Source organism: Salminus brasiliensis, chromosome 13, assembly GCF_030463535.1.
Source record: "Salminus brasiliensis chromosome 13, fSalBra1.hap2, whole genome shotgun sequence".
Lineage (NCBI taxonomy): Eukaryota > Metazoa > Chordata > Actinopteri > Characiformes > Bryconidae > Salminus > Salminus brasiliensis.
The window spans coordinates 11,416,768-11,440,053 of NC_132890.1; the positions used below are offsets into that span (position 1 = coordinate 11,416,768).

General features: G+C 40.5%; 1 protein-coding gene across 2 annotated transcripts; it reads left to right on the forward strand.

The window, feature by feature from the left end:
* Window positions 1-23,272, forward strand: smad3b (SMAD family member 3b). Of its 2 annotated transcripts, none has more exons than XR_011980817.1 (9): window positions 1-394; window positions 9,300-9,493; window positions 9,660-9,794; window positions 10,483-10,554; window positions 10,656-10,706; window positions 15,399-15,611; window positions 15,759-15,896; window positions 16,636-16,727; window positions 18,728-18,814. XR_011980817.1 is itself a non-coding variant. In XM_072695780.1 (9 exons), exons 1-9 carry the CDS (start codon window positions 192-194, stop codon window positions 18,849-18,851), a joined length of 1,275 nt encoding a protein of 424 aa, XP_072551881.1. In that variant the 5' UTR covers window positions 1-191; the 3' UTR covers window positions 18,852-23,272. The 2 variants fall into 2 exon arrangements, 1 of the variants encoding a protein (XP_072551881.1); XM_072695780.1 differs by having other exon boundaries at window positions 16,583-16,727; window positions 18,728-23,272.
* Window positions 23,273-23,286: the final 14 nt, after the last annotated feature.

Genomic DNA, 23,286 nt, shown 5'->3' on the forward strand with positions numbered 1-23,286 from the left:
GTAGAGCAGCTACAGCGGTGCCACTGGCCACCAGCATCTCTCTCTATGTCTGGAATAGAAACTAGACAAAGTTTCGCTGTTTAATGTGTGCCCGAGATCTTACTGGTATTCCAGCTTGCATAGAACTGGTTTGTTACCTTTTCGCCTCGTAGCATTTTACTGACAGAAGACAACGAGAAACTGTGCTTAAGATGTCTATATTGCCTTTCACCCCTCCGATTGTGAAGAGGCTCCTCGGTTGGAAAAAGGGAGAGCAAAACGGACAAGAAGAAAAATGGTGTGAAAAGGCGGTGAAGAGTCTGGTGAAGAAGTTAAAGAAGACTGGGCAACTCGATGAGTTGGAAAAGGCTATAACCACCCATTTCGCCAATACAAAATGCATAACCATACCAAGGTACTGTATTTATCCACGGGCCGCTCCAGCCGAGTTTTGTTTAGCTAGCTAAGTGGTGAGTAGCAGCAGTAGCCAGCTGCCTCTCTAGACAGTGGAGGTGGCAAATCCAGGTCCAGAAAGTACAAATCCGCGCCGCGCACAAAGTAGTTGTCGACTACAGAGTCGAAACTAAATCCTGGCGTGGATTTTTACTTTCGGGACCTGGACATCTTGCCATCATAGCCATTTAGCTATAGCTAGCGCTAGCAGAGTAGCAGGACTGACTTCTAACCATTCTCAACAGAAATAGAAACTACTGCAATAATACGTTAATTATAATTTACCAATAATATCAAATACAAATATCAAAATACATGCGCAATAGCCACCGTAGCTAGCGCTAACTAGCTAGCTAGCTAGCAATTCGTTCCTTAGCTAGCTACTAAACTTTTTGCTGTCAAACAGGTTGGAATACGCTAATCCGTTGGCTAGCAATTATAGTAGCTAGCTAGCTAAGTAGCTACAGTCATTTTTAAAACCTTAAATATTAACTAGAAGATGACAAAGGAAAAACAGAGGGATATTTAGCTAGGTAATCTACACGGCAAACGTTAGCTAGATAGCTAGCTGTCAGGAACGATGGTAGATAAAGTTTTGGTATTTTAGCTTCGTGCCTAGCCCAGGTAGCAAGCTGGCTAGCGTTAGCTAGCTAACTCACAGCCCCACTTTAGCTAAATAACCTAATTTTCACCACTTACTTGCAAATGAGCAACGTAGTCCATTTGCAGTAAAGTATTTCAGTACTAGAATAAATGATCTATCTAGCTACCTAGCTGGTAAAACACTGACTCTGGTTTAGGCTCGGCTATGGTGGTATTAGCAAGGTAGTATTAGCTAGCTAGCTGAGCGTTACATTGATTTGTGGTTAGACTGATATGTTGTATTTTTAACGCTCTGTTACGTTATGAAGCTGGGTTAGCTAAAAGATTTTATTTAGCAGGGCACCCTGAATGTTAAACTCGACTGCCGATAAAGCTTTCTCAGCTTAGCACCTGTTATGCAACATGCTTCTAACTGGGACAGTAGCTGAATCCTTTGACAGACCATGGCAGTGTGAAAACACGTTGTCATTATCCTGCACCATTTTCACCCAAAACTTTACCCTGTGCACGACTAGCCAGCTTATTTCTTAACAGTATGTTGTAGGAAACCTAGCCAGCATATGTCAAACGATTAAGTTCGGCTTTCTGCAGATAGGTGGTCGTGTGTTTTACCAAGTTCTGTTTCAGACTGCTGGCTAAGTGTCGCCAACCTGCATGTTCTAGCAGATGATGATGGTGGTGGTGGTGGTGGTGTCTGCTCAGTGTTTTTTCTGCTATTGGATTGTTCATTTGAAGCAATTCTGTGCGTGGTAGGAAGTCTACAGTGTAGTGATCTTCCAGGGGCATTTAAAGCCTGTTATGTCAGAGCCAGATCCGCTGCAGCACTAAACTTGCCTTCATTGAAAGTGATTGTGCTTCATAGCTGGCATTAAGCCCCTGTTTTGGGCCAAGCGTATTACTCAGATGCAATGTAATTGCCTCCTAAATTGACTGAACACATCAGCTAAAATCTTTAATTACAGAGATCTCATAACCAATTTTACCTATCGTGCTGAAGACGTTGTGGTGATCCATGATTTCACAGAGTATCTCATTTTAATCAGTTTTGTATTTTATCTGTCCTAGTGGAAACTCTATAGCATGGATAAACAACATATTTGACTTTGCTTGTGTTTATGGATGTAATACATGCAAACATCTGAGCATATCTAGTAGGCATCAGTGTATGCCAAATCATGATCAATACATGCACACAGCTAGCTAGATAGACATGAGCTAGATAAAATGACCATTTGGCTTGTATACCTCAGTGGATAAAATCACGATATGATTGTGCAAAGGCTGTAAAACATGCCCTCAGTTTTTGCTCTGAACATTTTTCTATCGGATTCAGAAGATGAGGCAAGCATGCACAGCCACATATAACTTCCAAATGGTCTATTTGTATCCGTATGCCAACTTGACTAGATCAAATAGGCCTACCCTTGTTCTGTCCTGGAGTTGGCTAGAGTTGTGTTTTTCAGTGTGGTAAACAACCAGGCTTTCCACCTGCTTGTTTCATAACTTGGCACTGCATGATTTAACAATCTGAGAGAGATTTATGAACGGACTTGTTACACGACCATTTGCTTGCCCAGTGGCCTGAATTGGGTTTGTGACACTGTGGTAGATACAGACTATTCAGATCAGCTCTGAAGTGAGTATCAATCAGCCTACTATTTTCCTTTCTGGTTCTTTCAATCTGTCACAAATCCACAACTGCAAAGTGTGGCATCATCAATACATTGTGCAATGGTTGTAGCATTGTGCTCTTAGCAGTGTCTTTTTAGTAACATCTCTTGGGCCGAGACAGTGGAAAGCACTGCTTGAGCTTCGACGGGAATGAAAGATTTGTATCACAGGCATTGGACAAGAGCTGGACATCTGTTCCTTGAATCTCTCTGACAGGAACCTAACTTGTCCATGCTTGTCCATCACTGTGTATCTGTGTGTGTGTCAGCAATTGCTTACTCAGAGGGCAGGCAGACTGTTTAGGCTAAGGAAAGGGTAAGAAAGTAGGTAGAGAAAGTTCATTGGGAATCCCCCATGACTCACGTTGTGTTATTAAATAGAGCTGACTTCACAGAGACATGTTGGCGCCTGAGGTCATGTTTTTATGTGGGAGCAGGAGAAGTCTACTGTCTCTATAGCTGAGGGTGGAGAACTTCAACCAGAGGAAAACAGATCAGTGACCTCCTTGATGGGAGATAATTTGTTGGTTTGTGAACGCTTCATTTTCCTGTTCTTTGTTCTTTTTTTTCCTCTTGCCTGTTCTGTCCTCAATTTGAGATCTGTTTGTAGCTCTATACTTTACATAGAGTTTTGTAGCAGTTTGACCACATGCATCCTGTTCTGAGACCTCCCCACTAAAATGAAACCAATATGTGTGATTGCTCTCTAGACTGAATGAACCTCTTGCTTGCTGTATGCTCAGTCACTTGGTTATGTGGCCGCTCTACAACACATTTAAAAACAAATTTAGACACACCGGGTCAGTTTGACAACAAGACCAAATTGTTTTGTTGTTTTGATTTTCTGGTGTGATGTCATAATGGTTTTTATGTTCTATAGTGGTCATCTCCATGGAGATAGAGCTGGAAGCATCAAAGCGACATACGATGGTCGAACAGATTGGATGTGTTTTTGGCAACAAGCTGATTGTTTCAACTTTAGGAACCAAACACAAGCCTCTTCAAGCAAACACCCTGTGGTCATTGCGGAAGTAGGCGTACGTCTTGCCCGCAAGCTACACACACACACCCCTCAACAAGATTGTTGGAAGCACACAACAATGTACATGTTTGTCCTGCGCTTTGCGCGACATGGCTGCTCAGCGGCCAGGAATGCAGAGTAGGCCCTAGGGAGGGCGTGGGTTGCTGTTTGGTTTGTGGTTTAACCTAAGGGCTGGGGGTTAGGAGAGGAGGAGGAGGAGGATAAGGAGTGCGTGCAAGCTCACACACACACAGCATTATTATAACTATTGTATGGTGTAAATGATTCTCATGCTGCCATTCACATTTACCACAGTTCCTTTTATTGAGAGAGTACAGTGCCTCAATAAGAGAAAGTAGAGTGTCTCAGGTAGCTGAAGGACAGAGCAGAGGCTGCAGCTCACATAGGCCAGCTCAGGAAATCGCCAGCTGCTCTGAGTTTACTGAGGTCAGACCTCTTCCACACATCTCCCCAGTGCAGCCTTCTTCCTCCAGCCTTGTTCAAACAAAAAGCTCTGGGCAGCCAGCCCAGCTGAAGTGTTTCTAGTAGGGCCTGTCCGATATATTGGTTGGATGATAAAATCTGCTGATGTTAAGGCTCCACAGACTAATATTTTTAAGCAGATTGTTTTATATTACAGTGAACAGATGCAGTTAATATCAACAGAGGAACTGAAAGGTTTGTAGCTGCTCCAAAATCACGGTCACAGTTACACGTTTGCTTTGTAAATTGGCTGTGGCTGTGACTGGGGCTGGACTGGAATCCTGGTCACCAAAAAGAACTACTTCGGTGCTGTGTAGGACTGCCATGGTTGGCTACAGCGGAGTGATGTGTGGGGTTGTGCTTAGCTTGGAGCTAATTTAGGAATTAGCAGGCTTGCTAACATGGCATTCACAGTAAAACACTACAATGATAATTACATACTTGTAGTGTATTTTTATACACCAAGCTTTAGTGTAAAATTACTGCTGTGGTTGGGGCAGTGGGTGATTTGAGTGCAAGCTCCTCTGAGCCAAGGAGATAATATGCCAGTAAAATTACAGAATGATGATAATACAGTCTTCTGACTAGGTGTGTGTAAGTCTCTCTGTCTTTTATTAGTTTATACAAAGCCAGTTGGTCATTCTTAGACTAGAAATGAGCCTTTCTTCTGTTTTGTGCCTGTGTAGCTAGGCTGCCCAGTGTAGAGGTCAGCACAGCCAGAGCCAGAGCTGTCTTTTGGTTGTGGACATGAACTTGAGTGCAAAAGTACATAGACATTGAAGTCAATTCAATGTTTTAATTACATTAATTTACCAATACAAAATCACTTATTGTGGTGGTTCCCATTGGAATTAATGTAACAGTGATTGGTGACAGAAGCCTAGTGTGATCCCAGACCTAAAGGTGAAAAAGGTCACCAATAGTTTGCCTTGACTTAAGACCTTGAAAATGTAAATGAAACATCCTCCTGATTAACTTCAATGGACGAAGCTAATTGATGGAAACCTACAAATTCATTAAGGATCTTTATAGAATATTTATTTAATTGATATACTTTCAGATTTGAGTGTAAGATAAACAGCTGTGAGAACTCTCAGCTATTGGAGTATTGTTAGTCTATTCGTCTGCATGCCTTTGTAACTTCAGGACACAACCCAGTACACCTAGTTCATTTTATTACGTAAGAATATAAACACCACATTACAGATTATAATATGTAAAAGTGGTTGAGCTGAGGTGGAAGCTTTATTATAGGAGAAAACCCTCAGGCAGCTGGTCAGCCACACTTCCCCATTGCGCTTTCCACTACCTTTGTAGTTTTTATGTTTACTGACCGCAGCTTTGTATTCATCATGCATTCATTGATCTCTTTTGGCCCACAACAGTATTCTTGCCGGTTTAATTTCCACCCTACCACAGTATCGTCCTGTTACTGCAAATGTTTATTTCTTTATGTTTTGTTTATTTAATAGTGGTGTTTTCAGCTTTTCTACCATGTTGTGCAGTGCGTGAGTTTGTTGGGGGCAGGGTTTGATGCTCTTGATTGTGACGTTAGGCTGAATGGGGGGCTATGTTAGGTCTGGACAGGCTGGAGGTCACGGAGGCTGCCATCAGAATAGAAACTGCACAGCCTTTTCAGCAGCACCGGGCTGCAGACCGCAGGAGTGACTAGAAGACTCCAGACTTGGGCTTTGTCTGTGTGGATGGAGCTACACAATAGAGGCTGCTGGCCCTCTCTTTCAGTCCACGGTCTCGCAGACAAGCCACTCAACAGTTCTTTGTGTCCTGTTTCATGGTGGATAGATTCTTTAAAAAATAGGCTTCTGCATCTTAAAAAATGGTCCTAAGTTTGGTTAGAGATCAAGTTTGGGGAGAACGGTTAAGAATAGTGTGTTTTGCACCTTGCAGGTGCTTGAATTTTAACTTTTAAATTCTAACTTTTTTTTTTGAGTGTATTAAAGAAACATTTCCTACAGTAAGAGGCCAGAACACATAAACAGCTTTTAAGGGCCTAAACAATTTGATAACCGATATCTGCCTATAGTTTTCTGGTATTTAATGTTTAATTATTCTAGTTGTAGTTAAACAGAGCTTTAGTGATGAATGTGAGTCTTATGTTTGGCATGTTTTTATGATATTTACATTTAAGTTTAGCCTGTTTTGCTGTAATGGAGTTTGGGTTCCCCGGGACACTGCTGTCTAAAGTATTCTTTATTATTATTATCCCAATATCAGTGATCTTGTCAGTATTGGCCAGTGTGTGTTGTCAGCAGATCGGCTGTGATGTACTTACAATTCTGCTATTTAAACCTGCGTACTCGCGCACAGGCATATTTCATTCATATACACACGCCTCCCTCTGCTGTCAGAAGCCCATGAGAAGTGAGAAAACCCTGATCTGTAGTGAAAATGCATTAAGATAATGGAGCTCTTTTGTGCGGTCTGTCGTGCTGCCTGGCACACAATCGCATGAGGATGATTCATGCCACAGTAGCAGCACTCCACTCTCACACCAAATGACCTCTCAATGAGCAGCTGTTTGTTCCACTCAATTTGACTAACTGAAAGAAGGCAGAGATAAGGCCTGCTGCTCTTCAGCATCAATGAAGCACTTGCTTCATTTAAATATCTTGACTTATAGCTTGTCTTTCAAAGGGACTTTGTCAGGACAGTATTGTTGGTTCAGAGGAGGGTTAGGGGCTTATTTGCTTTGACTGATAGAAAGACAGAAATAAAGGTGCTAATGCACAGTAGCAGGAGAACCATATGAGAAGGATTCTGCTATTAGCACAGTACACATGGTGGAGCACACAAACGTTGCTCTCTAGGGCTGGGCAATTAATTGAAAAATAATAGAAGCAGTCATTAAGAACCTCTAATCAATATCATTTACCCATTTGTACTACAGAGTGTATGTCATGTGACAGCATGGAAACAAAACACAGAACAAACTGAGCAACTTCAGCAGCTTTTATAAAAATTCATTAATTGTAATTGAGGTAAAAGGTTCAGTTAAATGTATATTGATTTATGGTCATATTGCCCAGCAATAGTGCAAGGTGATTTGTAGTCCAACTCAGCTTCCGAAGTGACATTTGCAGTTTTTGCAAGAAGTGCTTTTTTTTTTTTTTAAAGCTTCATAAGGATTCTAGTGGTAATTTGCATTATTATAACAGGCTATCTGATGTTTCACATTTCTGTATGTACTTGGTATATAAAATTGGACACATTGAGATTTATTCAAGTTATACTATATCTATTATTGTGGTTGTATTCTGATGCCTCTCCCACAAGTTACAGGAGTCTCATATATATTGGTAGCAGCTTGCTGTCTCTCGCTAATTAAATACAGTATCCTGTTTACATATCTGAACAGCTGACCTCTCTTTTTCAGTGTCCTTCAGCTCAGTGTCCTGCAAAACTGTGGCCTAAATAAATAAACAAATATTAAAAACCTTCACTTCAGACTACATAAAGTGAACCCCTGCCTATTAGGGCTCAGAAATGATGGCAGTGTAGCTCGTTACACCATTTACAACTGTGACTTTTCTGTTACCCAGGGTGGGTAAAAGACATGCTGAGGTGCAGAGTGGAGGAATGGTGGGAATAGTGAACCAGTGAATAATGGGTCTAACAGCACTTATACTCCATGGCTGGCCACTTTTGGGATCTCGTCTGTTACATGCACATCTTTTGTATACAGTTTTGTGCAGTGTAATGTGGGTTTTCAGCCAAATTCTGGACGTCAGTCATGAGCAGTTACCTATAGTAGATAAAAAATAGGGATTTAAATCTACATGCCATGTCATAACGACAGGCTTGAAGTGGTTGTTTGTAGAGCTGGGCAATAAGACAGTACTTTATCGTATCATGCTCATGGTCCTATCGAGGATAATGTTAGTGCTTAATAAACACTGTTCAGCTGCAGGTTTCATTACAAACGGTGTTATTAGTTGTAGTTTTTATGTTGAATAAAAATCACTCTTCAGTACGGGAGAGTATCTGAGTTTCTAAGAATCTGTCGCTACTGATGTTTTTAGTCAGTGATTACATGGATAAGTATCATGTATCGAGAAAAAAAGTCTTTAAATATTGTGATTATGTTTACATTTTCATATTGCTGCTTCTTCCTGTCAAAGCAGACAGTGTTATCTTAAGTGCTTAATAGCACTACACTCTCTGACGATAGAGGTCTTGCTTGCAAGGCTATCCCTTGCTCCCTTTACCTAGAGCTGGGCAATATGGAAAAAAATATATCACAATATTTAATAATAAGACATTTCTTAAGATATGCAGTGTTTATCACGATATTTCGTTATGTAGATGAAAATGCACCAACAGTGTAAAATTTTTCAAACCTGCTATCCAAATACTCTCCCATACTGAGTACCATGATTTTTACTTAAAATATGCTGCACCCCATTGAATTAAATGACTGATTACACAATTTTATTTATTTATTTTTTTCTTGCTCCATGCAGATAATCAGTGCTCTTAAGGCACTGACTATATCCATGCTATATTTATAAAAGCAGATTGTGTTTCACGATAACGAAATTGATCACAGTATGATAAAATATTGTCATATTGCCCGGCTCTACCTTTACTTGCTTTTTTACTTGATCCTGAGTGACTACCAGTGAGTGAGTGAGCTTTAAATTATAGGCTACATTATTATTTTTAAGTTTATTTATATATTTAAAGACTCAGAAGTGGCTAGTAACATCTCGGTGGTTCAGTTCTTAAGTACATTGCAGAGTGAGCTTGTCTGCATCATTGAACTGGACCTATTTGTCCTGCATGTGCCACTGTTATTCATTGAGTTGTTCATTGTGCTGTGGCTATGTGAGCTGAACCAAAATGGAATCAGAAAACCCACAAATGATCAGGCAGCTATACCTTAAGGATGCATTTTATTTTCATAGCAGAGTTCAGGCCTTGCTTAAGTAATGCTATTTGGGTACAGTAGCAAGTTTCATATACCAGAATTGGATAAGAAGTAAGATTTGTGGAAGATGCAGTATTGTTTAGAATTATAGTCCAAGAAGTAAGATATGTTTATGTGTAACCCTCTTATTTGTGCTTCTCAGGTCTCTGGATGGACGTCTGCAGGTATCTCACAGGAAGGGCCTCCCTCATGTCATCTACTGTCGTCTGTGGCGCTGGCCTGACCTTCAATCCCACCATGAGCTGCGTGCTATAGACTTGTGCGAGTTTGCTTTCCACACGAAGAAGGATGAAGTGTGTGTCAATCCCTATCATTACCAGCGCGTGGAGACACCAGGTAAGCCCTTGGGCAGGAATGTTTTGTGTAAGTGAAAGTACTTTACACCTGTTAAATTTGCAGGGTTTAAACCTCCTTATCAGGTCATACACATCTCTATAGTTAACCTTCTGTTGATTTGTCCTTGGTGACAAGCTGGCGTGCATGTATGTGTGTATGTTTGCAGTTTTGCCACCTGTGCTGGTACCCCGACACACCGATATCCCCGCTGAGTTTCCCCCGCTGGACGACTACAGCCACTCTATCCCTGAAAATACCAATTTTCCTGCTGGCATAGAACCTCAGATCAACTACATACCAGGTTAGTGTAAAAACACACAACCACTCAGACATTAACTCCCGTCTTCACGCACACTGTTACCTCCTGGACTTACCTAGTTAAACTATCTTGTCAAAGTAAGAGTCGAGTCTGGGTCCCAAATACACCTAATCAAATTGGATAGTGGCCTTTCAGTGAGGCCCTCTTTCTTCATGTAGATGCTACAGGTCACATGCTGTGGTCAGTAACCAGGGTAACAAGACTCTCCATGTAACAATGTGGAAGAGCATTGTACTAAAAATATTTTAGCTTCGGACCTGTGATTTGTAGCCGAAAGGCCATATTGTTCCAGGGGAATGGTTATAGTACCATAAGCTAGGAGAGAAACCAGCTCCCACATTCACAAAACATGAGCAATAATAATAATAATAGGATTGTGTTGCAATTTTCTGTATGAATTTTGTGTTTTAAACAAATGAAAACGACCATTCAAAATTCTTTTTACATCCCTCTCTATGATTTAGTCTGCTCTGAACTCTTGTTGATATAACAATGATGTCCAACATTTCAACTGCCTATAAGGGGAATTAAAACCTCTGCTAAATGCCTTAAATGTAAATGTTAAAAGTACTGTGGTGTCTTTCCCCCTCCAGACCCAACTTGGAAAAAAAACCCAAGTATGTAAGATGTGTATATGAGATATCTAATGGTGTTGACCATGCTCTTTCAGAGACGCCTCCTCCAGGGTACCTCAGCGAAGATGGTGAGAGCAGTGATCAACAGATGAACCACATGGACACGGGTCAGAACTCAGTCTTCCCACTCAGCATTCCTTTCTGATTAGAATCTGCTCATGATCACTCAGATTGCAGGCTACTCTCTTATTCTAGCATGTCTCTGCAGGTTCCCCCAGCCTGTCACCCAACCCTGTCTCCCCTGCAAATAGCAACCTCGGTAAGAACCAGCTTTGACTATTCATTCATTTATTCAATACTTGTCCTCACCATATATTTTGGTCCGTGTACGTTTTGGTTGTTTGCTTTCTGTGTCAGAATGACAAAATCAAGAACTGGCAACAATATGTTGTATTATTTTTGTTTCTAAATAGGAACATAGAAAATGGGAAAACACCTGTTATCCGATTTCTGATATTACCTAAATATCTAAATATAGATATATATTTATATAAAAATGGGAAAAAAGACTTTCTTTTAATTGGTCAGTCTTGAAATGCATCAAGTTGTAGCTTCTGCAGGGGCTTTTGTAGGGCTAGTTGAATTCTGACAATGCTGTTTGCACACCTGCTGAAATGATAGATAATTAATCTCCCATTCCCCCTTATCTCTGAAGTGTAACGTCTAATACACATCAGATTGTTTTGATGACCGTAATTATTATACACATTCTAGTGTGGATTCTGGGGGTTTCGAAGTAGTTTAAACAACAACAGCTGCTGTCCATGTCGAATCCCATGTGACAGAGTTGCTCTTTGTGGTTGTGCCAGATATGGAAGTTCAAGTTGAGTTGAGTATCTTGTTTTAAAAACACTTCAATATAACATCTAAACCCCCGTTTGGCGCACCAAGAATCACACCAAAACGTCTTCTGTTTGTAAAATTAATCACAGCTAATCATGAGCGTAATCTGTTGTCCCATACTGCTGCACACAAAAGATTCTGGTTGGGAGTCAGAATTCTTCACAGCTGTTAAAAGGGACAGAATTTAAACAGTAAAAGTACCTGAAGAGTTCTGAATGGCCAAAACGGACACAGACCGAATTCACAGGCCTGCTTTAAATATCGATCAAGACATTAGAAAGAGTCAGAGATCCTAATTTAAATGTTAGAAAGCATTCTTTTAGTTGATTAGAAATCTTCTAAACAGTGCGCCTTCCTGAAAGTGAAGACTTATTTTCAGTATATTACATTCACTCTCTGCTTTAGGCTGCTTTAAATCTTTAACTGCGTTGAGTGATTGGTGAGGCCGGAAGTGCGCCTTCGCATATCCGAGGGTGTGCTGCTGTTAGTAAGTATGTGACTAATGGCCCTAACCTGTGCTTAAAGGAACAGTTTGGCGAAAGACCAAAGGGCTTACACCAGATACAGTCAATCAAGACATGACCTGTTTAGTGTCTGAAGTTTGCTTTTTTTTGTAGCACTGCTAAAGAACATGACCTTGAGGAGGAACCACAAGGCCCTGAACCTAGAACACGGAGTGTCTTTGTGGCTAATTTTTATAAATAACCATTCGATTCTTGATGTTTTTTTTGGTAGTTGGCTGTGTTTTGAGTGTGGACATGTGGGTGTGAAGGAAATGAAGTAACTGTTAGAAGAATGTTTGCTGGTCAGTTGTTTGTTACTGACTTGTGATGACATCAGAACAGGATGTTTTTCTCTGTGTGGAACACTATCAGACTTCCCTTGATATTAGTGATAGTGATTGTGTGTGTGTGTGTGTGTGTGTGTGTGCGCGCGCGCGCATGCACCATGCTGTGCGTGTTGAGTTAAGAAGCCCTAGTCCTCTGAGAGGTCATGGTCTACAAGGATTTACCTCTGTTCTGTAAAAGGAAGCTTCATATGAAAGGATTCTTTGTTTCTGTCCTCTCTGTGTTTTCAGACAGCCCTGGGTAATCTAATGATAATATCCTGCCGTAGCGTTATTCTAGGAGGGGGTGCCTCTGGTAGAAATAATAAATAGCCAATTTCACATGGCCAGCCTGCCCGTTCTTAAAGGGCCCAAACTGTACAAAACCTTTTTTTTGTTTTTGTTTTTTTGGACATTTTTGTGCAGTTCTGTACGATGGAACATTAAATGAGTATTTCTTATATTTTTAAGCAAATATATTGGCGGATATTTGCTTAAAAACAATATCGGCAATGGGCATGTTCAGATCTGACAGATATTCATAGTATTTATTGCACGTCTAGAGAACATATAAGATTTAGGAGATGCTGGGCTATGCTAAAATATTTCTGCCGGAAAACCTTCGGAAAACTTTCAAATAGCAACTTTACAGGATAAGGAAAAAAGCTTCTTAACCTTAAATGGAAGTCATTGGAAAAACATAAACTAAAAAAAAAAAGTAATGTAATATATATGTAAGTTCTGGGGCATTTATTTTGACTATTCTCCAATAGATTTTGACAATATAAATGGTAAAAAAAATAAAATGTAGCAGAAGTGGAGATACAGGGTATTTGTGTGACAATAATGTGCATTTCATTTAGTGCTGCATTTGTCCTTACACATACACACACACACACATATATATATATATATATATATATATATATATATATATATATATATATATATATATATATATACATATACAGTCATGCCCGAAAGTATTCATACCCCTGTCAAAGTTTGACTTAAATTTACTTTTATTTAACCAGAAATTATATTTTTGCCTGGAAATGACACAGGCATCTCCCAGTAGATAACACGATGATGTCCAAGAGGCATCATTGTGGGAAAAAATATTTCTCAGCTTTTATACACATTTGAACAAAAAGTGGCATGTCCAAAATTATTCATACCCTTCTCAATAATTAATAGAAAAGCCTTAATTGGCTATTACAGCAATCAAACGCTTCCTGTAATTGCTGACCAGCTTTTTGCATGTCTCCACTGGTATTTTTGCCCATTCATCTTTAGTGATGAGCTCCAACTCTTTGAGGTTCGAGGGTCTCCTTGCCATCACCCTGATCTTTAGCTCCCTCCACAGATTCTCAATTGGATTCAAGTCAGGACTCTGGCTGGGCCACTGCAAAACATTAATGTTTTTGTCTGCTAACCATTTCTTCACCACTTTGGCTGTGTGTTTTGGGTCGTTGTCGTGCTGAAATGTCCACCGGTTCCCAAGGCCAAGTTTCTCTGCAGACTGCCTGATGTTGTTGTTGAGAATCTTGATGTATTGCTCTTTTTTCATGGTGCCATTTACTGCGATCAAGTTCCCTGGTCCATTGGCTGAAAAACACCCCCAAAACATTAGGTTCCCACCACCATGTTTGACAGTGGGGATGGTGTTCTTAGGGTTGAAGGCTTCTCCTTTTTTACGCCAAATGGTGCACACATCATTGTGGCCAAACAATTCAATTTTTGTTTCATCTGACCATAAAACAGAACACCAGAAGTCGTCTTCTTTGTCCAGATAAGCATTTGCAAAGGTCAAGCGGGCTTTTGTGTGCCTTTTCTGGAGAAGTGGTGTCCTCCTTGGCCTGCGTCCGTGGAACCCAGCAGTGTGTAGTGTCCGTTGAACTGTCTGCCTTGAGATGTCGCCACCAGCAGAGTCCAGATTCACCAGGATGGCCTTGGTGGTGATCCTTGGATTTTTCTTCACCTCTCTCACTATTCTCCTGGCCAGCACAGGTGTCACTTTTGGCTTCCGACCACATCTTTTGAGATTTTCCACAGTGCGGAACCTCTTGTATTTTTTAATAATACTTTGCACTGTAGCCACTGGAACTTGAAAACATTTTGATATGGCTTTATAGCCCTTTCCTGACTTGTGAGCGGCCACAATGCACAGCCGCAGGTCCTTAGTGAGCTCCTTTGTCTTAGCCATGACTGTCCACAAACCAACTGCAGAGAGCTGCTGTTTTTCTCCTGTTGAGTTGATTAAAACAGCTGTTCCCAATGAATCAGGGTAATTAGGATGCTTTAAAACAGCTTGGACTATTTGGAATGGTATAGAACTTTGGATTTTCCCATATACTGTGACAGTTTTCAAAGGGTATGAATAATTTTGGACATGCCACTTTTTGTTCAAATGTGTATAAAAGCTGAGAAATACTTTTTCCCACAATGATGCCTCTTGTACATCATCGTGTTATCTCCTGGGAGATGCCTGTGTCGTTTCAAGGCAAAAATATAACTTCTGGTTAAATAAAAGTAAATTTAAGTCAAACTTTGCCAGGGGTATGAATACTTTCGGGCATGACTGTGTATATATATATATATATATATATATATTATTTTTTTTTATAGACAAATGCAGTACTAAATGAAATGCACATCGTCATTGTCACACAAATGCCCTGTATTGCTAAGTTTTTATACAAAATAGTGTATAGATGTATAACACTCACTGCCCACTCTATTAGACACTCCTACACTCCTAGTTGGTTCACCTTGTAGATGTACAGTCAGAGACTGAAGTTCATCTGTTGCTGCACAGTTGGTCATTCTCTAGTCCTTCATCAGTGGTCACAGGACGCTGTCCAGGGGACCCTGATGGCTAGATGTTTCTGGTTGGTGGACTATTCTCAGTCCAACAGTGAGGTGTTAAAAAACTTCAGCAGCACTGCTGTGTCTCATCCACTTGAACCAGCACAACACACATTAATACACCACCATGTCAGTGTCACTGCAGTGCTGAGAATGACCCCCCCCTCTGTGGTGGTCCTGTGGGGTCCTGTTCGGACTAGTGTAGTGTAGATTCTCACAATTCTCCTTATGTGTACTACACTAGTATTGTTTTAAATTCTTATTTCTTATATTTTTGCTATATATCCTTATTGTTTATTCTCAATTTCATTTTGCCCTCATCTTACTGTTTGTGTGTGTGTGTGTGTGTGTGTGTGTGTGTGTGTGTGTGTGTGTGTGTGTGTGTGTGTGTGTGTGTGTGTGTGTGTGTCACAGACCTTCAGCCGGTAACATACTGCGAGTCAGCATTCTGGTGCTCCATCTCTTACTATGAGCTAAACCAGCGAGTGGGAGAGACCTTCCATGCCTCACAGCCCTCCCTAACCGTGGATGGCTTCACAGATCCCTCAAATGCCGAGCGTTTCTGCCTGGGCCTGTTATCCAACGTCAACCGCAACGCAGCTGTGGAGCTCACTCGCAGACACATTGGTACCACTTTCTGTTTAGACCTCTGCTGGGCACTTGACTGAACATGCAAAACGTGCTGTTATGAAGGGTCTAATCCAATAATGTGTTTGAGATGTTGGGAGAGATGTTCCCCATCTTACTTTCTCTCTATGTGCCTCTCTTTCTGAGGTCGGGGAGTGCGGCTGTACTACATAGGAGGAGAGGTGTTTGCAGAGTGTCTGAGTGACAGTGCCATCTTTGTCCAGAGTCCAAACTGTAACCAGCGCTATGGCTGGCACCCTGCCACTGTGTGTAAGATTCCCCCAGGTAAGCTGTACTTGCACAAGACAGTTTTATAGTATATCCAGTATTTACAGTATATCCTGACTGATGCATTAAATGACAGATACCTGTACCTATTTCCAACACCTAAAAAGTAGACGGTAGTGTCGTTCAGACTGATTATAATGGCCAATTAATAATACCCTAATGGGGGACTATAATGGGGGCCAAGCATATTCCAGGGGGAGCTGCAGCAGTCTGTGGCACGATCACTGAACGACAAGTTCAGCTGCCAATCAGCATAAGAGCTGATCTTGATAATAAATATGGTCAATCAACAAATTGATGATCATTGATGTACGTGGGTGGAGATTAAATAATAAATGAATAAAATAAATTTCATTGCAAAAATGCATCAAATCACCCATAGATGTAGGTACTTGGTTTGCTTAATCTGTTGAGTACAGTTTTATACCTGTGCCTACTGAATTAAAAACTTTCAGTTTAGGCTCTATTGCTGAAATAGAAGTGAAAAGGTGGGGTCTTGTTTGGTTGGTGTTGAAACGGATAGATGTTATTGGTTAACCAATACAACCGTTAGGCCTTAGTTATATTAGTTGTGATGTGAGTGGCATTTACTTATATGTACACATCCTGTGAGTCATTTGTGCATGCAACTGTCATACTTCCTCAGTGTGTGCCACAAGATTGCTCAAACTGTTTCCTTTTAGGCTGTAATTTGAAGATCTTCAATAACCAGGAGTTTGCTGCTCTGTTGGCCCAGTCGGTGAATCAGGGATTTGAGGCTGTGTACCAGCTGACCCGCATGTGCACTATCCGCATGAGCTTTGTCAAAGGCTGGGGAGCAGAGTACAGGTGAATTTTTAAATATTGTATACTCACACACACACACACACACACCCACACCTACCAGTCAACTACCTGAACAATAACAGACCTAGGTGTGTGGTTGGTGATTTGTTGACATTGTGGCTGAGAGGTAGCTGAGCTAGCTTGTTTGGAACTAAGGGTCACCAGCAAGCTGAATGGGGAGGATAAGCATGTGCGTCATATGAATATCTTGTGCAATCCCTTACAGCTTCTTCTCGTCACACGTCGTGGCCAAGGCCAACATGAGGTGTGTGTGTGTGTGTGTGTGTGTGTGTGTGTGTGTGTGTGTGTGTGTGTGTGTGTGTGTGTGTTGAGAACATGAGGCTTTGAATGTACAGCATTAGGAACCATATTCACAGCTGCAAGCCAGTATAGCTCCTTCCCATTTTATCGCTTATACAGACCTTCTTACTCTCCCACTTCCTTCACTTGGCTTTAAAGGAGTAATTTGGCAAAAATAAGTAATTAACATGATTTAGTAGCATGCAAATATGCAGTCAATCAGCCAAGTCATGCCTAGTGAAGTTTGCTTATTTAGTTTAGGAGATGCTAGGCTAACATTGGCAGCCAACACCGGAGTTAAGATTTTTACTAATCTCATCTCAGGAAATACGTGTCCTATTTCACTATTCAACTCAACTCAAAATGCTTTAGGATCTTTATTTGTTTTGCAAAGACAAATCGGTGTAGTTTAGGACATAGTATGACTAACTTTAGAAAACAACTTCTAGATATCTAAATGGAGTACTGAATGATATTGGGTTAATCTAATAATTTCTAATATAACATTTTTTGAAGCAAATTCATATTTTGGCATGCATGTACTGTAGATGAGAGTATTTACTCTTTGGCATTCTTAGCCTAGCATCTCTTCTGTTCTAAACTAAAGCAAGACTTCAAGCATGTCTTGTCTGATTGATTGCATCTGGGGTAAGTGATAAATCAAGTTAATTTTGTTTTTGAGGAACAATGCCTTAACACACAAACTCGCGCACTGCCTTGCAGTTAACTTTCACACACACTCATTTACTCTCGTGCAACACGCATACCCTCTCACCAATCATCTCACTTTATTTATTTATTTATTTATTTATTTATTTTTACTCCAGTTCATTTTCTAGGTAGCATACTGCAAAGTCTTTTAGCATTTCTGGTCCTACATGTTAAGTAGTAGTTGTTTATTGTGATTGTGAGATGGGCTTCAACAGGCTCAAACTGCACAGTCCATCCTGTGGTCAGATAGGAGGAGGAATGGTTTCTGTCTGTGGTATCGCTCCCCTTTTTCAATTCTGATAAAAACACAGGAGAGGTGAAAACACCTCTGCTCCCTGGTGGTCTGTTCCTGCCCGCACATCCTCTTGGAGATAGATTGAACTGTAACAGACTGAGGTAGATTGCATGGGTAGGGAGTGGGGTGTGCTGAGCTAACATAACTAGATGTAATAGGAACTATATGAATATATGAACTATATGATATGTCTAGTTTGCACTTTTAATTGCTGTAGAGGTACCGAATGAGGGAGAATGGAGAAAGTTTAAAGAGGGAAAGAGACGGCGGGAGAGCGTTGTGTAACAGGGCAGGAATGCAGTAGATGGGCGGGAGTGCGTGGGAGGGAGACATGCCTGTGTAGGAGGTGTTCACACAGAGATGGGAGAGATTTAGAGAGGCTTGTTGCAAAGCAGACAAGCAGATGTAGTGAAATGTCGAGCAGTGTGAACAACATGTTGATCATTTAAAGTAGGGCTGCATTTCTTAATGACCCTATTATTAATCAAAAGCCTTCGATGCCGGCGTCCGTGCCTTGTGTCCTTAATAGTTTTTAATGTTCTCTAAATCTCCATTGTACCATGATGTATTATGAGCTAAGGCTGTGTACCCTTGGCAGCACCTCTAGCCAGTGTGACCACTACTGACCAGTTTGGAGTGTCATGAAAGCTTGCAGTGCTGAAAGCGCTTTACTGACCTAGATTCCTCTCTCCCGCAGGCGCCAGACAGTGACCAGCACCCCCTGCTGGATAGAGCTGCACCTGAATGGCCCCCTGCAGTGGCTGGACAAGGTGCTCACCCAGATGGGCTCACCTAGCATCCGCTGTTCCAGTGTGTCATAGGAGATGCACGTACCTCTCACCCTGCACCCAGGAAAGAAAAAATAATAATTAAAAAAATGCCTAACTGACAACACCCAGGACCTTGAAGACCAGCACAGAGGAAATGCGGAAAAGGAGGACAGAGTTTCCCCATCAGAGTGTCCCTCAACTGCTAACTGGTCCTAACGTTCCACACACACAAACATACAGTTTTGAGCACTTTCTACTGCTGACACACAAATATAGTATGGCTCATACAGCTATGCATCACGTGGATCATAAAGAACATGTCTTTCTTTCATGTTCACTGAAAGAGTACATGAATATATATATAACTGAATATTATTTTTCTTGTTAATAAGCTAGATGAGCTTATGATGCTTCAACTGAAATACTGAGATTTGGAAGTGTTCTGACACACCACTGAGTGAGAAACATGTTTTCGTGTCACTTGGGGAATAGATATGACACTCTCAGGCACGGGCAGTTTGCCCTGTGCTTTGGCAGTCACGTAAGCCCTTAACCCCAGAGGGTCAGTACTGCGTTCCCACAGCCTTCAGTGACAAGGCTGCACATGAGCCCACAACCCTAGCTGTTGGCTATCCCACAGCGATCGGTAAGCTAGGTACACCTCTTGTTGTTGAAGCTTGCTTTTCATGTTGGGCCTGGTGGAATTGCACAGTTAATCTTCATGCACTGAACAGTTCAGCACAATTTATAGGATGATTCAGTGCGGTTGACCTGGTTTATATTCTCTTCCTGGCAGGATTTGAGCGTATTAAAGCGGTATTTAATGGTACTTAGTCTAGTGTAGCACAACTATGACCACGAGAAGCACTTGTCCTTATTACTCTGTCACAGAGTAAACAAATAAGTCTTGTCGATGTTGGAATTGGATTTTTGTCAGTGACAAAGGGTAGCAGCTGATCGTGCCATTTTTCTTGGAAACATTAGCTTGTAAAAGTGATTTTGCTTGACCGCAGAAATTTTGTAATTTTTATTTTTGCATAATTACCAGAGTGAAGAGTGCAGTAGTACATTCTTGATGTTGTCCCATACTGAGGATTGTACATAAGGTTAAGAGTGTTTATAAGCAGCTTCTGCTGGGGAGGACAGATTTATCTAATGAGCTGACCTGGGTCTCGCGAGCATAATTATCATTGAGGTAATGATGAGTATAGTATTGAATAGTGATTTTTGTTGTTGTTGCTTTGTGTGATTTAAAAGCTTTTGTGCTTTTAGCCACCTGTAATTGTCTTATTTCTGTGCTGGCTGGACCCACCCACTTTGGGTTTGTTCTCTCCCTTTCATGCTGGTCCTTTCCGGTTTTTTTGTGTTTTTCTTTGGTGCCTAGCCTTTAACAAAATGTCTAGGCCTTGACAAAGTTAAAGCTGAATGTGGAAATATGTAGTCACTGGCACGCAGAAACCTTTCTGATTTAAATTATGTCAAAAAGCTGCACAAATTAAGATTTCAGAGAAGAATTCAGAGAATCACAGGGAATATTTTTTGTGTTCCTGTGCTTGTTATTTCAGGTCAATGGAGTAACTGTGATGCGTAAAGAGATTTATTAGGGCTGTTTAATTAGGGGTTTCTATGTCCTTTTTGGCTGTAGAGAGGCAGGGAATGGCAGAGAATGGTCACAAATTTCGGAACCTTGGGATTCCGAATGTGAAAAGCCAGCCTATCTGTGGATGATTTGTCGAGGAGCCATATTCCTCAAACAACTGCGAAAGTGCTGATCCAGGATCGCTAAATATGAGCCCGTTGTCATAAGCGGTACAGCGTTAGACACAGATGTATCGGCCACACATGGGATGAGAAGTCATGTGCTCCCTGCACTGTATGTGTGGCAGCAGTTTTTCCACATGCTTTCAATTCTGAAAACTTGTGCAAGTCACTCTCCATATGTGTCTTATCGGCACATTAAAGGGATATGTCAAACTCAGGACAGCGAGCCCACTCGAAAACAACACAAAGCGTCATGCAGGATGACCTATGCATTTCATACGTCTATGAAGCCAATTCTATTTTACTACCGATTATTTTTGTGTAGAGAGAACCTGGATTTAGAAGCAAATAGCAAGAGATTTATTATTCAGCAAAAGTAGGGATGAGTACTGTTGGCAGCTCTTGAGGTATGCTCATATTTTTCTATAGAGGTTGATTATCTCAAGAGAGTGTTCTTGTGTTCATAGCTGGATGTGTTTTTGAGCCAGGCCCTGTCAGTTAAGATGGGCTTTTTATCTTGTACTTAAATAGTCTAAAAGACCGACTTCCTCGACTGGATTTTATTTTTAGCATAAAACAACTGAATTAGTGCATGGTCTTGCAATTCCTGAATTTGTATCAGATCAGCAATTCATTGCATCATTTTTTTGTTTGTTTTTTTGTGAATGGACAAACTGTAGACTTCGGCTGCCTACTTTTGATAGTTTAGGCAAATACATGTTGAAACATTGCACACTCTGATGTTCTCAGAGCTCTTCTAGCTTGCTTGTGAAAATAAGCTTGTCATGCAGTGAACTGATACAAATTGTTTATGGAACTGTTAATCCTTGTGGTTAATGTTTGATCCCCACCTGCAAGGGAAATTCCACTGATTTTTGCCATTATGGCCTGCCTGAATGAGTTACTTTGTTGAAACAAGAATGCATCAGGAGTTTATTTGGCCAGAGAAGAGGTGAAATATTATTATAATTAAGCCTGTCAAGATTGTGATCATTTTCACTATCCAGTTATTGTCTAGTGATTTTATTTAAAATGATTTTTTTTAACTATTAAACAGAATGTGATTTAAGCGCGTTTCCATCGCAACCATGAATATGAATTTTTTTTTTTTTCAACTATTTCATAAATACGGTCTGTGGATGGTCCATTTGATGTTTTTGGTTTTTTAATGTTGGTGCAAAAATGTTCATCAAATCTGTCATCTTTATTGTTCCACAACATACAGTGTATCCTTAAAACACTGCCTTTGCTGAACTCATGAAGTGAATGTCCAGCTTTTTTTTTTTTTTTCTCTCTCTCTATTATCATCTGCTTTTGCACTCTGCACTCAAACATACACCATATTTTTATGATACTGGTTGTTTGTTTTTTTAAATCTATGGTCTACATTCTCAGGCTCAGCGGAAGAGACGTTGTGTCTGTCATAAAGAAGAGTCACATGGATTATTGCATAAATCATGATTGTCACATTTTATGGCATATTTTGAAACAGAGGACATTACCCATGAGTCTTAATTACTCTCGAGGACTTGTAATAAAGGCAAGTTTTAGACCTACATGAATGACCACTTCCTCAGTGCTAAAATATTGGCAACGCTTGTGTGATGAATGTTTTGCAGCTGATGGTGGTCTGTCAAAAACAGGCGTGCTTTTTCTTCTGCATAATTCAGTCTCTGAGATGTAAACAAAGTCATTCAGAGTGATTTAATATGCAAGGGGGTGTTGTATAGAAGCATGACTCAGATTTTATTACATCACCTTTACCTTGATTCTAGTGATGGGCACCAAGTGTCTACAGCACACATATACCCACTTTACTGTCCAAAGTGAGATGTAAAAAACATCTTCAATGCATGTTATGCTAAAACGGACACCATTTACACCATGTCATTTTATGTGATTAGTTTGTGGATTGTATCCTGATACAATTTTAGCTACACACATTTGCTTTTGGTAGTCGAATTGGTCTTAAGACAGACAGATGCATTTACAGAGCTATAACGTGGCTCAACGGTCTTAAATCCATCTTGAAGTGGGTTGAGGGATCAGATTTGTATCCCGGTTTTTACGTGGCTTGGCTTTAGCCAGATTGAATCCTGATACTCGAGTAGCATGGAGTGACCAGGTGTAAACAGGGTATTTCAAAAGAATGTCTGACATTCAAACCCAAGTCATCAAACACTTACCTCCACGGTGAATGTCAATTTGTGTAGTGTAGGCCATTTAATATCAGACAACTCTAAATGACTTATTACATCTTATTGATTTAATTATACAGAAAACTGAAAGAAAAACAAAAATCAGTGGAATTCCTCTAACAAACCACCTTACACTGTGTCCAGTGCTCTGTATCCTGCTTTCTCTTCCCCACTATCAGTGTCAGTCGTGCACAAAATAAACTCTGCTATAGGGTGTTTGTTTAGGGTCATTGTTCTAGTTGAAATTCTGTTCCAATCCAAATACAGTTCAGTAGTATCATGTTCTTTTCTGAATTCCTGCTTTGTAAGGCAGATATGAAATGTTTGTCTCATTGCTTCCCCCTTCCACCCCTTTGTCACTTAGTTTTTTGTTTTTTTTGGCGGGCCTAAAAGTGCTTTCTCTCTGCAGCTTTACCTACATAGGTTTTCCTTGTATTAACTGTTTAAGCTATTTTCTTGTATTGCCTCGTTTTGTAATTCAAGAATTTTTAATAAAATGTGTATCTAAAACTATTCTTAAAAACGTC

Bases quoted from the DNA above. Each gene is read 5' to 3' on its own strand.
- smad3b (XM_072695780.1), top strand. From the start codon at position 192: ATGTCTATATTGCCTTTCACCCCTCCGATTGTGAAGAGGCTCCTCGGT. The intron at 15,897-16,582 runs GTAAGCTGTACT...GTTTCCTTTTAG, and splicing joins TGTGTGTAAGATTCCCCCAG to GCTGTAATTTGAAGATCTTC. The intron at 16,728-18,727 runs GTGAATTTTTAA...TCTCTCCCGCAG, and splicing joins GGCTGGGGAGCAGAGTACAG to GCGCCAGACAGTGACCAGCA.